Source organism: Loxodonta africana, chromosome 12 (assembly GCF_030014295.1).
Source record: "Loxodonta africana isolate mLoxAfr1 chromosome 12, mLoxAfr1.hap2, whole genome shotgun sequence".
NCBI lineage: Eukaryota > Metazoa > Chordata > Mammalia > Proboscidea > Elephantidae > Loxodonta > Loxodonta africana.
This window is the reverse complement of record NC_087353.1, coordinates 63,171,839-63,189,064: the sequence shown is the minus strand read 5'-3', so window position 1 is coordinate 63,189,064 and position 17,226 is coordinate 63,171,839. Positions and strand designations below refer to the sequence as shown.

Here is a 17,226-nt window from a genome sequence, read left to right as displayed (position 1 = left end):
TCGAGGCGGGCCGGGAGGTCGAGGTGGGCCTGCGGCGGGGCCCGAGCCGCGCTCGGGACGCTCCGGGAGCGGGGACGCGGGGCGCGGCGGGTCCGCAGGCAGCGGCGGCAGCGGGCGGGCCGCTCCCCGCTCCGCCCTCCCGCTCCGCCCTCCGTGCCCGCTCCGCCCTCCGGCTCGGCGCCCGCCCGCTCTCCTCGCTCGCTTGCTCGCTCTCGGGCCCCCCATGCGGATGTGACATTTCACGCCGCCGCCATTTTGAGAGCGAGCCGAGCCGAGCCGCCGGGCCTGCTGCCGGAGCCCCGACGACGACGCCGAGGAGGCGGAGGCCACAGCGCCCCGAGCGCGGCCGGCCCGTCGCCTGCCCGCGCCGCCGCCGCCGCCGCCGCTCCCGCCGGCCCTAGGCCCCGCAGGCCCGCCGCGGCCGGCCAGGCCTCCCTCCCGCCGCGCCCGGCCCGAGGCGGGGCTGAGTCCGCGGCCCCCGCCCGGCCGCCCTCCGCCCCCGGCCGGCCCGCGGCCCCGCAGCCCCGGCCCCGGCGGCGGGAGGCGGGCCCGGCGGCGGCGGCGGCGGCCGCAGCGAGCGACGAGGCCGCCCGGCCCGGCCCGCCGGCCGCCTGCCCGCCTCGGCGCCGAGATTGGGCGAATCGCGAGCAAGTACGTGCGCGTCTCCCTGCCGCCGCCGCCGCCGCCGCCGCCCGCCGCGGGCCGCCTCGGGGCCGCCGCCGCCGACGACGCGCGGGAGGAGGAGGAGGAGGCCGCCCCGCCGCCGCCGCCGCCGCCGCCGCCGCCGCCCCGGCTCGCCGCCGCCCGCCCGCCGGGCTCGCAGCCCCGGCCCCCGGCCGCTGGCGAGGCCCAGGCCGCGGCCGACATGAACCACCAGCAGCAACAGCAGCAGCAGCAGCAGCAGAAAGCGGGCGAGCAGCAGCTGAGCGAGCCCGAGGACATGGAGATGGAAGGTGAGACCCGCGGGCCGCGGCGGGGCCGGGGGGCGCCGCGGGAGCCACGCGAGGGGCTCGCCATCTTTAAGCAGGCCCCGGGCGGCCGCCGGGCCTCGGTCGGGCCACTCGGCCCCGGCCCGGGCGAGGCTGCACCGTCATGCCGGGCCCGCGGGCAGGGGGCGGCCGCCGGCCCCCGGCCCAGCGCTTTGTCCGGCCCGGCGGCCGCCCGGGGCTGCCCGGCGCTGGGCCTCCCCGGCACAAAGCGCCGGAGGCCGGGCCGCCGCGCGAGGGGTCAGCCTGGAAGCCGGAGCAGTAAATTAGGGCGCTCCAGAGCGGAGGGGGGAAGGCGTTTTCTCGCTGCTGGCGGCAGCCCCGCCGTTCCGGTTAGGAGCCGGGCTCCGGGGACCGTCCCCTTTCTCGGGCGTCCCTGGGGCCCGCCTCCTTTGGCCTGGTTCTGACTGGGAAGCTCGGGAAACTCTAAACCGCCCTGGACCCCGGGGCTCGCCCACACCTGCTTCTGTGCTCTCTCCTGGAGAGAGCTCACGGCGGCTTTGAAGTGCTCCCCCAAATCACTTTGTCACAGCACTTCCCAGAGTCGAGCTGAATTTTGAAACATCTGCGAAGAACGCAGATGTTCTCGGCTTGTGACTGGCCCGGAGTTCTGACACCCAGGCACTCTTCTTTTGTAAGTTACTCTTTTTTCCCCGGGGGTTGTTTGGTATCCGGCCACTGTCTGTCGTGCGGTCAGCATCCGGCCAGGTGTGTATTTGAAAGTACGTGAAAGCCCCGCCACACATGGCAGTCTACATCAGCATCACACTTAATTCGAGAAGGTAACTTCATTTTTTGTCTGTGCGGCAGAAATTTCCCAAGATACCTTACCTTGAGGTGTAAGGTCTTGGTTATAAAGGTTTGCGGTAAAGACACTATAAATAGTCTCTGAGTTAAATAAGTTCCAGAGGAGTTGATCATTGGAAGGCATTTTTTAATTTCTCATGGCACAGACTAAAGAGTAGTCTGAAATAATTCTTTTCTTAACTGAGTTGAGGGAGGCAGACCAGCAGAAGGAATCAAACGGATGCACCTGAATGAACAGGACATTGAGTTTTGGTTCTAAAATGAGGTCTTGGGGTGCATAGATAAATGGAGCCACTAAGCAAGTACAGGTAAAGCAGCATTTGTCCTTTGAGTTGGCTTCATGGGTGAGGTGCTGCACCCTGGTTGGTGGGAACCCTCACCATGACTGGGATTGCTCCGTGAATAACTTGCTGAGGCTAACTGGGTGTTCACTGAAAATATGGCTTGTCAGATAGCAGAAGGCAAGGCAGCTGAGATGTGCGCCGAAGCTGGTACTTAGAGATGGCAATAATGGGGGACAGAGAGCAGAGGCCACACCAAGGACCACGCTATCTATTTCGCTTGGCTACTGCAAAGCAGTGGTTTCGCAGAGCAACCTTTGGCATGTGTGATTAAAACAAATAGCTGAAGGAGTGCATCATGAAGAGAATTTTCTGTCATACTTTGTGACAACGTCTGAAACTATAAAACATTAAAAACTTTATGTTTCATTTTTGAATAGCTCCAAAACAAGACAAAAATCATGTAATACAGGCGTATTGATTCCGCCTGTACCTTGTTGAGTGTTTTTGAACACTAGTGAGAATTACGAGTCCCTGGGTGGTATAAATGGTTAATTGCCTAACTACTAGTTGTAAAGATTGGTAGTTGAAACGCACTCAGAGATGCCTGGGAAGACAGGCCTGGCAGTCTGTTTCTGAAAGGTCACAGCATTGTAAACTCTATAGAGTACAGTTCTACTCTGCACACATGGGGTCGCCATGAGTTGGAATTGAGGGCAACCAATAACAATAACAGAATTAACAAACACGGACATCACTGCAGACCAGAGCGTCATTTTGATCCAGAAATGTGTCTCTGGGAAAATTTCTGCACGTTCCCAGGGCTTTTCTAAATACTAGAGAAGCGTTGAAGAGTAGAGGAAGGATTCTCAGTTTTTTCCCCCAGAATCCTTGTATCCTTTCAAGACTACTGTTTCGGTGGGGAAGTTTTATTTTGCTATCGGGGTTGCATTGGGAAAGTAATGCCTAAGATCCTTAATCTGCACATTTGGCAGACTCTTGAACTGGATGGCAAAGGTTTTAAAGTTATTAATACTGATTCCTTAAACATAAGAAGCTTGTTCTTTCTGAGCAGGCCTTTGTCCCAGATTTATCATCTGGAAGTTGCCTTGTCTTTGTAGGGCTGCTGATGATTGTCGACAAGTTGTACCTAATGAGCGTCCACAGGTGTGTGGTATAAAAAGTGGCCTATGTCTTTGGCAATTCCAATTCAGCCTCCCTGAGCATTCCCACTCGTAAAAACTGGTGTTAAGCATACTTATTATAGCTGAGGATCGGGAAGAGTGAGAGAGTCCTTACTATTAAAAAGCCAGAAGGGAGGAATTCAGCAAATAACAACTCTGGTTGGCTTCCTAAGCCAAGCTGTAATGGGACCCAGGTCATAGCTAGTGGCTTGCACCTGCTTAGTGTCTTTGCCTTGACGCTGCTAGAACTAGCAGCTGGAAACATGGGGCGTTGTGATCATCTTGAGGATGGGAAGGGAGCATCATGGGGAGCGTCCTGCCTGCCTTCCTGGGCAGGGTGGCTGGGAGACTGGTTAGGTTGGTTGGTTTTTCCCCCCATCATTAGGTCCATGTTTCCACTCCTCCTATTCAACTTTGTTGGGGTTCATTTGCTTTTCACTGAACTCTGCACAGTCCTTGCATATCTGCAGGAGAATAACAGTGCCTGAGATTAGTTACTGTAAAAATGTCTTGTTCTCAGTTATGAAGGGTGAAGGGCTGAAAGGGAGGAGTTGGGGCATGTTGGCTGTCTGTTGTAGTTGGGACCACGTGCTCCCGCAAGGCCTGAAATATAGCCAGGAGCAGGCTTCAAGTTGGGGGGCAAACAAAGCTGTCATTAAGTCTGGCCAGGAAGGAGTTTGCTTGGCATTTTATTTATTTGCTGTTTTACATCCTTGGCAGCTGAGGGACTGAAGGAGTGACATGCCCAAGGTCTCGGCCTCTGGAGAGGTACTAATCTAGTCTGGGGTATTGACAGGAAGTTTTCCCAAGACCTCCCTTTTGCATGGAATGCCTGTTGTTGGGTGCCAATTCATAAGCAATACCATGTGACAGAGAACTGCCCCATAGGGTTTTCTAGGCTGTAATCTTTATGGGACCAGATCACCAAGTCTTTTCTCCCACAGAGCCGCTGGTGGGTTTGATCCACCAACCTTATGGTTAGCAGTCGAGTGTTTAACCATTGTGCCACAAAGGCTCTTTAAGGCTAGCACCCTTGTAAATGCCCACTGTTTGTTCCCTGGCCTGGCTTGTCTGCCCTGTGAGCAGTCTCTGTGTCAGAGTGTAGTCTCTGAGATGAATGGGGATGGTTTGTGTGACTCTTACACCGCACTCTGACCGCTGCTATCAGGGTGCCAGGCTGAGAGCAAAGCAACAAGTCGACTGCAGTTACTGAGGAGAACTGATCACTGACTTTTGTGTTTTTTTTATTTGGGGGTTGGTGGTGGGTTTCTTTTTCTTCCAAACTCGTGTGTGTAGATGAAGTTTCAAGTTACTTTTCTGTGAAAGTTTTTTTTAGGAGTAGAAAGTGAATTCTCTTGTACATACGTACCCCAATAAACAAAACTTGCACATTTCATTATATCTAAAACCTAAGCTTCCTTTTTGAATAGCACTGTAACGACACAAATAATATGAATGTATTGATTTTCCGTGAACATTGTGTTACTTTGGCTTCGGTTGATAAAAGGATTCTTTTTGGGCAATGAAATGAACTTCAACTCAAAGAACCTGGATACGGAAGAAATTAGGCCAAACCTAGAAACATCTGACTCTGATGTGAGCATGTCAGGTTTTAATACAGCCGGGGTCACTCCCCACAGGCTCCAGCACCCCTGTTTCTTTAAGGCTGCTGATTTTGTGATTTTTTCCCCCCTCTGTAATCAATGATTGCTACCAGCTAACATGAGAAGAAAGTATATGCTCGACTTCATGGATTCAATTGTTTGGAATCGAGTTACTTTGGAAAAGGAGAAAGAGGTCATTGAGTTAAAACTCATGGTGAGGCAGTGTGATGGCTTTGGGTCAGGATTGGGTTTGATCTAATCCTTGTCATTTAATAGCCCTGTGCTCTCCTCCAAGTTGCCTAGCCTCTTGGTACCTCACTTTCTGCATCTCAAGAAGGAGGTGGTTCAGATCTTGCAAGACGGTTGTGAGGATGAAATTACAAAAGTACAATGGAAGTGCTAGTCCCAGATCTGGAGCATAGACGATATTCAGTAGATATTCAGTAGAATTGCTGTGATGATAAAATCATGGCTGTTGAGGAATGAATATGCATAGGCTAAGACAAGGGAGAAGGAACCCTGGTGGCACAACGGTTGAGCACTCGGCTGCTGACCTTAAGATTGGCAGTTCGAGCCCACCCACTGCTCTGCAGGAAAAAGACCTGGCAACCTGCATCCGTAAAGATTATAGCCAAGAAAACTATGGGACATTTCTGCTCTGTCACATGGGGTCACTATGAGTCGGAATCAACTCAGCGGCGCCTAACAACACAAGAAACATGGGAGACGTGCAGCAGGAGGAGCAAGGTGGTCTTTGTTGTTATAGGTGTCTTATGGTAATTATATCCTAACGCAAATTATGAAGAAAATCTAACAGCTTCAGTCTTAATAATATTATTCATGAGATCATTGCCGAGATGTGCCTGGATAGTTATTTAAGGTTTAAGGTCTGATATCTTAAGAAAAAAACGTAATGGCTAGTGGAGGAGCTGTGCAGATTTGGTGCGTTGTGACAGTGGTACTGAAGGTGGGTCAGCTCCATTGGCTTCTCTGACCAGTGTTCTTGCCCTTGTGTTAGTATTAGAACATCTGATGATGAATTTGGAGTTGAGAATCGTGTTGTAGCAGGGAAGCCAGGTCACCAAGTCGGCTTTGAATTTTTCTCTCTGGATCCCCACATCCTCTTACCAGGCCATTTTGTTTTTCCAGCCACCACCCTCATCTAGGCCCTTGTTGCCTCACGCTGGGCCTATTGCAGTAACCTTCTTCCTGGGCTCCGCCTCCACCCGTCCTGAGCCCCACACAGCTATGGAAACTGGCTGCCCACAGGACTGCTTTGTCTTGTCACTGCCCTACTTAAAAGGACTCAGGTGTCCTGTCTGCCCTCGAGGGTCCTCAGCATGTCCCAGCTTCCTTTGTGCCCTGGGTGCCCCATGCATCCACACACACCTGCTGCATGGGGTAGTGCTTGGTCTTTTATGTCCCGGTACTTGAGTGCATTGTTGTAGCCTCACCTTCTGGAATGCAAACAGGAACAAACACCGAAAGAAGTGTTCTGAACCCCATTCAGGTGCCACCTTTCCCCTAAACCTTTCTGGTCACCTGAGCTGTTCGAGAGTCTTTGCCCCCACACGCAGCCCTGCCTTGGGGTCACCAGTCGTGGACGCGCCTTCCTCTAGTAGATGGCTCTGAAGATGACCATTGTGGGCTCCATTTTTGTTAAATTTATTTTTGGGAGGCTCTCATTCGGGAAACACTTTTTCAGTGAATTCAGAGGCTAAACAGTAATGTGGGAGGTGGCTGGTCGGCAGTGTAAAAGAGAACACTGAAGCCATAAACAATATTGCTTTGATAGCTGCTAATTCAGTTTTATTGCTTTTAACGTAAGTTACTTCAAATGGCAGTTTTTGATCCTTTTGGAAGGAAAACCTTGTTTTCCAGATAAGAACATTGCTAGACCTTCATAAATGACTAGAGGATTTATTATTTTTTTCTATTATTTCTGACATTTATTTTTGTTATTGATTTGGGTTTTTTGGGGTGAGTAATACGTGGCCTGTATATTCTTGCTTGATCTCCATGGCAAAGAAATTTTACTCTGGAGAACAAGAGCTGTAACGGGTACTTGACATGTAAAATGTTAAATGTCACCTGCTTCATTAACTTCTCGATCTGAACTAATTTGGACTTAGGAAAGTTGGAGGAAGCAGGATTTTAAGTGTCAGGCGTAGGCAAGAGAGTAAGTTATGCCATTTTTCTGGTGTATTGGTTAATGAGAAGGCAGGCATGTTGAAATCCTCTTGAAGAAAAGCAGGTCTACTTCCTAGGTTTGGTAATTGAAACTTTTCTTTGGAAGTGGGCAATGGGGTAATTTAGAAAGTTTCTTATGCAGGGAAGTAAGTTGACCTGAGCAAGAGCAGGATGCTTCCAGAACTTAATGACAGCATCCCTGAGAGGGAGACTAGCAAGAACCCAAAATGGGAAGAACAGAGTGCCGTGTGGGAGTAACCTACAAGTGAACTGTGCGTGAAGTGGTTAAAAACATCCCCAAATCCATACTGCTGTGTGGCCTTTTTCCAATAATAATTTTTTGTGTTTTCAGTGAAGGTTGACACAGCAGTTTAGGTTCCCATTTGACAATTCCTGCACAAGCTGTTCAGTGACATCGGTTACATTCATCACAGTACATGAACATTCTTATTACTTTTATCTTTTCTGGTTCTGTGTGTTGCTTTTTTATTTACACACACACACACACACACACACACACACACACACACACCACAAAAAAAAACCCCATTTGCCATTTCAGCCATCTTCACATGTTCAGGAGGATGGTTACCGGAATGGTGAAGTAGCATCTACATTGTTGAGAAGAGCTGGGACTGGCTAGGCCCACACCAGGTGATATGCATGGCGTGTGGCTGCTGCTCCCATTATAGCTCCTTTAGTTCTTGGACCAACCCTTGAAGTGTGAGGACCACTGCTGTGAGGTTACAGCTGCTCATAAAAATGCCCAGGTACCCTTTCAAGGAGCTGGCGTTATCTGACTCAAAGGAGCTTTACCCTAATGTTTGAAATTTAGGAGGAGTAGGAGCGAGTGTCGTGTCTAAATCTCAAAGTGATGGTCGTTTATTCTCCTTGGGCCATTGACAATGTAAAAGCAACAGAAGGGGGCTCCTTTGTGTGACAGGAGGGTTCTGTGTGATTTTCCTGCCTGGCATGAAAGACTCAAAACCTAGGCCCCTCTGCCTCGAAGCCACACCAGTGACTTAATTAGTTTTCCTGAGATCCTGAAACTGGTAAGGCAGGGTTCTGTGTTACATACCAGACCCCAGAATATCAACCACGGGAATGTCTAGCTCTCACAATAAGCTGTTAAACTGGCATCTGGTTTGGAATGCATGCTCTGTGAGTTTGTTAGGGTGTAGACCTGCATTGCCAAGTGTGATCACACCCCAGGGTGTAGCCACAGGTGTCTGGTCGGTAGTCTAACTTCTCTTGGCTACCCCTTCCTCTTGCCTCCCCCTCACCTCCCCCCACCCCCCGACTCACTCAGGGCATTTTCAGAATGTTGAAGAGGGCTTTTATGAGGGAAACCCCATGGCCCTGCTGTGTGTGGGCTGAACAAACCCAGTGACTGAGGCCCCTGATAAAAGATCTTTATGGACCATTTACCTGAGTTGCAAGTGCATTTCATCAATGTGACTTTGGGGAATAAATTATATTTCAGGTCTTTTAATTGACCCTGTGCAATTGCTCTCTTAAAACAAGCACATGTAACACTTCTTAACATGTTAACTTGGTTACATAGTCCAGCTTCTCTTCTTGAATAGTACAGAGCAGGTTGTCTGTGAAGTGCTTTCTTCTTCCAGTTTATATCAGCTTCGAGGAGTTGTTCAATCCAGTGGACTGTGTGTGAAGTGGTTAAAAACGTTTCTAAATTCACCCTGCTCTTTTGTGTATATAACAAAACATTTGCCATTTTGACAATCTTTGCATGTGTAGTTCAGTGACATTATTTTTATCATGTTATTCAACTATCACCCTTGTCCCTCCTCACGCTTTTCATCACATACTGCTGTCTTCTAACCCTCATAGCTACTTGTAAGAACTCTCCCCCAAAGATTCTTAGTCTTTTCGTTCCTCTTATGTCTGGAGTTTGTATAGGGGCTGGAATGCTTCACTGGAGAGAGGGAAGGCAGCTGGCAGAGTGAGTGTTGTGGTCACCCTTTCCCAGTCCCCTAAGAGTGACCGAGCAGCAGTTGCCAGAGGTGCTGCCTCTCCGGACCGATTCGGTATCCTGCCTGCCCTGACTGGAAGGTCCCTCGGGTTCTCCGAAGCACCCAGGCCTTCTGCTGGTACTGACGAGAACAAACTGAGATTGTTTTCCAACCTTCAGATTTGTGCTGGCTTTTAGACCCATCTTTCTCCAAAAAGACACTCATTTTCTTACCGGGGGTGGGGAGGTGATAACATGGCTATAAAAATGGTACGGTGGCTGCGTTGTCCATCTGACCTCTTTGTCTAACTTCACAAGGGGGGAGAATCAAGATCATCAGCCCATGGTCGATTCCTATGAGGTGGGGGTCAGACATATGTCCAACTTCCAACCTTTTTAACCGGTTCAGACACTAGCTGTCCCTCCCACAGCACTCCTCTGCTGGGTTCGATAATGGCCCTGCAGAACACGTAGACCATACTCAAGTTTATAGGTTTATTAGAAAAGTAACAGGTTACAGTTTAGGATCAAGAATGACTTGGAATGTAGTTCTTGATCAGGACAGCCTGTTCTTGGCTGTGCCTGCAGGGATACCTCTCTAGCCCTCAGCCTCGTCTCTTCCCTGTTTGGGCAGGTGTTACAAAGCTCCTTGGCTCCTCCAGTAAGTGCCCAGGGTACCCACTCTGCCAGCAAGCCTCCTGTACAAAGGTGCTCGGCTTTCGCTGTATGGGTCAGCACACTCACTGTAACTGTCTTATTCCTCGGGCCAGGAATCCCACTGTGTTGTCCTGTGCAGGTATCTTGGTTCACCATCTTATGCTGTCTCTGGTGTTAGAACTCTCCCTCCCCGTCTCTTGAGTCTAGGAGGTTCTCAGCACAGGGACCTCGGTTCTGAGGATGAGCTCCACTCCCATCTCTTCTTCTTGGTGATAAGGTCCTTCCCATCTGCCTCTGGGATGACTTGTTTTAAGCCTAGCAGGATGGCAAAACTGACCAAGCCTCTTGTAAGGGTTCCATATACCTTATGCGCATGGTCTCACCCCGCACAAGGGTGCCATGTACCTTGTTTGCATTATTAACAAGCTGTCCAATCCTCTTGGTGGGCTACAAGCACCTTATTTGCATAATCCTGCCTAATCATTTGGTAGGAGTTACAAGACCATGGCGAGAAAGGCCACATAAAAGCGATCCATCGCACCACAAACCACCCCCGGCTTTTCTAGCCATGGTTCTTTCATACTTGGAGGATAACTAACCTTCGCAATCATTTTATGAGTCCATAACAGTCATTAACAATTAGGCCTTCAGTAGGGCAAAGAGTCCTCAGGGTAAGGTTACTCGGGTACAAGCCATTCAGGTCTACTGCAGGTATCTGTCTGATCTGGTCAAGTTCTCCAGAAGTCATTTTGGCTTCACCCTTTCTGGTGTCTGATAAAATTTAACTGAGAGAATATTATTCCCTTACTCTGAGCCTCCCAAAGTATCAGCATAGCAAAATGATTAAGGGACTTTAGGTTCGGCCACTGTACTCCAGTCCAGCAGTGCCTCCCCCTTAGTCCACTTTTTCACAGTTACTGCTTCAACAATTAACCGTTTTTACCACTCATAACTGAATCATATAATCCTGTCAGCATCTTCCCCGACCGTCATTTTCCCAGACCATTTTGGAAAAGAGGTATCTGTTCAGTGGGGATCCTCTCTTGTCCCCCTTATTTTCAGGCCACTTCATGCCATTATCTCCTTCCATTTCACATAGCCAGTTTTTAAATTGCCAATTCCTAAATTGCCCATCCCTATCAAACCAGTACTCTGAGGAGGCAAGCATGTTCCTTGGTCTGAAGAAGCTTGTAGTTCAACTTTGAGCATCTGCATCCATAAGCAAAGTCCAGTCCAGAACAAGCCATCCAGTTGCAGCAGTTTATACCAGCTCACAGTGTCAAACATCTTCCTTTGTTCGTGTTCTGGTCAGCTCACCCCTAGCCCCCGTGGGCTGGGTCAGTGGGTACCAGCTGTAGGCTCAGGAGTCCACACAATTCCTGTACTTCAGACCAGCCAGCCCCTTCTCTCTCTTAGCCCTAGATCCTGTGGGTGAGGTAACGGGTGCCAATGGAACATGTTCAAACTCAGCCCATCTCTTCATTGCTGCATCACCTCCACATCCACTCATTTTGTGGCCCCAGGTAGTCACCTCAAGCGAGGACACCAGGCAGCCTACTCGCCGGCTCCTTTTAACTTCCAGTCCTGGAAGGGGGTTCTTCTGATGGGCACTGACTTTTCCTGCCTCAGTGCACCCAACAGCAAACTGCTTGCTCAGAATTCAAACAACAAAAGTCATTTTTCCGCCTCTACAAGTCCCTCCTTCAAATGCAAATCTCCTGCTCTCTTAGCAGTTCTGGGTAGGTCTGCATGTCTTTTCAAATGTAAATTTCCTGACTGGAAAGATTATGGGTGGGGCTCAAGTTTTCAACCTAAAGCCCCCAATACTCCATATACAGGGCTACTCCATTTTAATGAACAACCTGTGTTTCTTTCAGGCAAATCCTGTTTCCTTTTTTAGCATATTCAATCACATATTGGGTGAAGGCAGAGTTACATGCTCTCTGTAATCTGTAATCCCCACTATACATTTCCATCATACATTTAGGTCCGTTTTACAACACTAGGCAGGAGAAACATTCAGTGGTCATAGTACATTCAGATAAACACATCACTTTAAAACATTCCAGCTTCATATTGTCTTCTCCATACGTTGACTATCTTCCCATTCATATGCATATGGCCTTGAACCTCTGGCTGAGTGGAACCAGAAGACCCTGGCCACCTATCAGTCATCTTGTTTAACTGGCCTTTGCCCCAAGCCACTCCAGATGTGACTTTGCTCTACTCAGCTGCAGCATAACGTCTCTTGGTTTCCTTTCAGCTGTTATAGCTAACAACCAAAGTAACCATCTAAGAATCATAAATTTTACTTCCCCCACCCTTTTATTCTTTTTCTTCTTAAGTTTCATGCGTTCATGAGTCCGGAGCTATTGCGTTGAGTCTCGCTTCTGATTCCAGTTGTTACAGCTCTCTCTCTTTGTCTCTGTCTCCTGGGTCTAAGAGGTTCTCAGCACAGGGATCCTGGGTCCAAAGGATGCACTCTGCTCCTGTTTCTTCTTCTTGGGTCTCCCCTTTACACCTCTGGGATGGCCTATTTTAAGCCTAGCAGAATGGCAAAACTGACCAATCAGTTAGGGTTCCATATATACCTTATTTGAATGATCCCACCCCCACATGGGTGCCGTGCACCTTATTTGCATTATTAACAAGCTGTCCAGTCCCCTTGGTGGGCCACAAGTTCCTTATTTGCATAGTTCCACCCAATCATTTGGTGGGAGATAGAAGACCACAGCAGGAAAGGCCATATAAAAGTGATCCATTGCACTGCAGTGGCACAAGAAAGAAGTTATTTTAGGGTCCTGTGCTGTCCACTGCAGTAAGTACCAGCTACATGTGCTAATTTAAGTTGGTTAAAAATAAATTAATTAATTCCTCAGTGGCCCCGGCCACATTTCAAGTGCTCAGTACCCATATATGGACGGTGCAGATGAAGAACACTTCCCTCAGTGCAGGAAGTTCTGTTGGCCACTGCTGACCTAACCAACCTGTTTGGGCCCTAGGTCGGAAGGTGTTTCTGGTAGAAGTAATGTCATATTGGATTTGGAAAGTTAGTATGTGTCCTGGAAAAAGTGAAATTAAAATGAATAAAAGCATCGGAAATTTATGTATAAATAAATGGCGCTCAAGCGAACCCCACAGAGCAGGGCTTCTCAGATTATTTGTGGTAAAAGACTGGTGGTGGTTGTTAATTCCCGGTCAGTCTTGGACAATACTTTTGTAGAAACACAGCACAGATGTTGTTTTTAAAACGAAAGAAAAACACATAGAAGATGCAAGCCCGAACCTTTTATTGATAGATTCTGCAGACATGAAATTCACTTCATTATACTCAGAACAAGCATAGGGCAGAAAAGGGGAAAGAATCGCAGAAAGTGTACGTTTGTTGAAAATATGCACGTGGGGATTAGCGTAGAGGATCATAGTTTGAAACACTCTCATTGAACTGTGGTAACAGAATTTTGCCTGAAATAGCAATTCCGGTATTAGACATCTACCTGCATACTTTGAAGGAACATCGCATGCATGGATTTTGAAGTTTCTAGAGTATCAGAAGAGCTTCCTTTTTGCTTGGATGGACAGCAGCCCTGCTACACAAAGGGGTGATGTTTACCCACACCAATTCTATGTTTGTCTTACTAGTACTCATGTGAAACCAGCCTTACAGAGGTGTGCTAATGAGAATGGAAGAGGTTTTAAATGGTTTTCCAAAACTTATTTCCAGTGCTTCATCAGTAGCCAGCTTCAACAGTTTATCCTGTGAGCCTGTAGCGGAATTATTGCTCAGTGAAAGAAATGGATCCCGAATTTCATACATTTTTGAGTCACGGTTAACAACCGACCAAGCTGACCTGTTGCCATTGAGTTGATTCTGACTCAGCAACCCTGTAGGACAGAGTAGCACTGCCTCATAGGGTTTCTAAGGCCGTAATTTCTAAGGAAGCAGACTGCCACATCTTTCTCCCAGGGAGCGGCTGGTGGGTTTGAACCGCTGACCTTTTGGTTGGCAGCTGAGCGCTTAACCACTGCACAACCAGGGCTCCTATCACAGTTAACGGGTGGACACTAAAATATCACACGCTATAATGTGATTGGTGTGCAGTTCACACTGCGTGCTGCGCCAGCCGTTTGACAATGCCCAAACTGGTCTTTATTCTGCCAGGAATCCTTGATGACATTCTTGGATGTTGCAGCAAAGTTAGGTCGCTGTAAAGGTTTCTGAATGCCCATTGGGCTGTCTGGTAGTGGCTCACAGAGGGGCACCTGTTTGCACACTCTGCTTTGGGTAGGGCACCTTTGTTTTCACCCCCACCCCCTCTTCTTTTTTGCCTTGATTTCCATGTGGGCTTTCATTCATTGGGCAGACATTGATGAAAAGCCTACTGACTGGCCTCTGGGCTGGCTGCCAGGTCATGGCCCCTGTGTCCTGGTCCGGCAGCTTCCTGGAGTAGAAGAGCCTTATAGACATGTGCAGGGGAGGGGCTCAGGGGTTCCGATGGGACAGATGGTGGAGAGGGGCAGTTGTGGCACAAGGCAGCGTAGCTCTGGTCTACTTGGGGAAGGGGTGGGTCAGGGAAGGCTTCATGGAGGAGATGACATAAGCTGAGTTTGAAAAGAAGGTTGGTGCGAGGTAGAAGGTGTAGATTAGCACGAGGGGTTTGGTAGCTGTCTCTGAGTAGACTTTGAGTTTGTATTGGCAGAGTCTTGGCCCTCAAAGATGTATACATCTTAATCCCCAGAATCTGTGAAGATGTCACCTTACACGGCAAAAGGGCCTCTGCAGATGTGATTAGGTTAAGCATCTGTAGATAGGAAGATGATCTTGGATTACCAGGTAGGCCCAGTGTAATCGCAACGGTCCTTCTGAGTGAAAGGAGGAGGCAGGAGGGTCTGTCAGAGTGATGTGATGTGAGAAAGACCCTGCCATTGCTGGCTTTGAAGCTAGAAGGGGGTCTCCTGAGCCAAGGAATGCAGGTGGCCTCTAGAAGCTGGATGTGACTTGCACCCACTCATCCTGGCTTCACAGCCCTTTGCAGTTCATCACAGCAATAAATACCATTGCTCATAGAAATAGTGATTCTTGTGTTTTTACTTAAAGCTGCCTATCTTGCCTTCTCCTGCAGGTCTCATCTCACCACCCAAAAGTGGTCAGCTGCACTTGGACTTCCTAGTCTGACCCTTTTTGTGTACTTCTCCACATGCTGTAAATATAGAAGGTAGCTCACTGGCAAAATAAGCTGGGGCTACCTATAGAGTTCAGCAAGTGGAATTTGGTGGCATAAGACAATACAGAGTGGAATGTTACATGTTCTTAAAGGTAGATGCTTTCTTCCTTTGAGAGTTGCATCAGATATTCAATAATGTGTTTTAATAAGATCTTGGGCTGAAGTGAATCTCCCCAAAAGCATACCATTCTCTTTGGGGCTGTATGTGATGTGGGTCTTGTGGGTTGTGCCCAGGCACAGATGCATGGCAATCCAGAGTGCCCTGTTTTGTGCATGTGTAGTGGTCACTTCCTAGGGTCATCTTGTCGCCACGACCCTTTGCATCTACACACGAACAGAGGCTTTGAGAGACTTCCGTAAGGGCACTCCAAGCTCACACAGGTTGCGTGAACCTTGCTTGCTCTGGCCCAGCTTGTTCTCCTTAGCATGGTGAGACCTGTTCTGTTTTGAAGCCCTGACCCAGCTGGGTTCCTGTCTCCTCCCTGTTGTCTACAACACCTAGTTACTTTCTTACACCAGCAGCTTTCACAAGGTGGAAGGAAAACTGGATCAGCGTACCGGGGCCTCAGGATTCCTTAACTGGGCAGCGGTGGGAAGAATTGGGTGACTTCAGAGGCCAGTCTGCTTACTTCATTAACTTCCGGCCAGCTGTGTGGTATTTATTGTTTTTGTGGCGTATTTTGAATATTTCCCTTTCAGACTTCTTTCCTGGCAGTGAATTTTAAAGGTAACTTTGGGAAGCGTTTTTAGTTTATGAAGTGACCGTAGCAACTACAGTTTTAAATACCAAAATCCTTACTTGGTTTCCGTTCAGTCTTTGCCTCTAAGTCACTGATTCAAGAAAGCTTTAAAATGTGACTTTTTGGTCTGTTGTTTTCCCCATTCACACGGGATTGTGTGATTTCATGTTTGTGACTTCCTTTTAATTCCTTTGGACATGGCATAGCATGCATGGTTTCCTTCAGTGCACAGACGGTTGCTGGAATGGGTGTCTATGGGCTGTGACTTGTGCATGAAGTTCTGCCAGGGAAAATGCCAGTTCTGCCTCAGGAACTTGCCCAGCAGTGAAGATGTCCACAGAACAAATGGTAATACACAGAATCACGCACACAACTGTTCAAATGGGTTGGTCAGTGGCTTGGCAGAAATTGAGACCTTCAAGTGAGTTTGATTTGCAGGTGTCTGGAGAAAGTGCATATAAGCGAGGTGACCCTTGGTGTCTTTGTTGTTATTAGTTGCCATCGAGTCCATTCTGACTCATGGTGGCCCCATGCACAACAGAATGAAACGTTGCCCATCTTCATGATTGTTGGTATGCCCTTGAGTTCCTTGTGGCCACTGTGGATTTTGAGTGCCTTCCATCCAAGGGGGGGTTCGTCTGCCAGCACTGTACTGGACACTATTCTATTGTGATCCATGGGGTTTTCACTGGCTAATTTTTAGAAGTCGATCAATAAGTCTTTTTTCCTACTCTGTCTTAGACTGAAAGCTCTGCTGAACCCTGTCCACCATGGGTGACCCTGCTGGTACTTGAAATATGGTGGCATAGCTTCCAGCATCACAGCACCATGCAAGCCACCAGAGTACAACAAACTGACAGGCGGGTGGGTATCCTGATCAGGGGATAAAAAGCAGATAATCCCTCTGTGTCCTGGCTGATCAGCAATGCAGAATTGACGACACACGTGGGAAGTGTCTGCTCCCTGCCAAGCATGGGGAAAGTCTTCAGATTATTCTAAAATTGGGGTTATTAAATACCTTAGGGGATACAGGGAGAGGAAAGTTAAGGCTACATATCCAGAAGTTTTCTTCTAATGGTCAGTATTCCCTTTGAAATCAGAGACCATTATTTTAAATTGAATTTCTATTTTGATGTGGTTAAGTACTGGGCTTTTTATTTTTCTTAAAATGCTGTTTTCATTTTGGGTATGTTGAATATTAGAGGGCACTTGGTCATATAATTTCATTTTAGAGCAGAAAGTGTCTATGTGACTCCTTATCTACAGGTGAAGAAACCAAGGCTCTGAGATGAAATGATTTCTAGACCTCTACTGCCCGTTACGGTAGCCACTTGCTCTATGTGACTGTTTAAATCTAAGCTAATTGAAATAAAATTCAGTTCCTCTGTGCTACCAGCCGTATTTCAAAGACTCAGTAACCCTGTGTGGCTTGTGTACTGGAGAGCACAGATACAGAAAAAATTTCCGTTGTCACAAAGTGTTCTAGTGGACAGTGCTGCTCTAGACTTAGCCTGCGAACTGGGCTTTGGCTCTGCTTTCCTAGGTGTTGGTTTAAACAGGGACCCCCACCTGGGTCAGAA

The 17,226-nt window shown here is 48.5% G+C and overlaps 1 protein-coding gene across 1 annotated transcript in view; it reads left to right on the top strand.

Moving 5' to 3' along the window:
• The first annotated feature begins 816 nt into the window (after positions 1 to 816).
• USP7 (ubiquitin specific peptidase 7) overlaps positions 817 to 17,226 on the top strand; it is a 68,654-nt gene continuing 52,244 nt past the window's right edge. Inside the window, exon 1 of the mRNA XM_064295570.1 lies at positions 817 to 953. Coding sequence (XP_064151640.1) covers positions 866 to 953 — 88 coding nt within the window. The 5' untranslated portion in view covers positions 817 to 865. The remainder of the gene's footprint in view (positions 954 to 17,226) is intronic.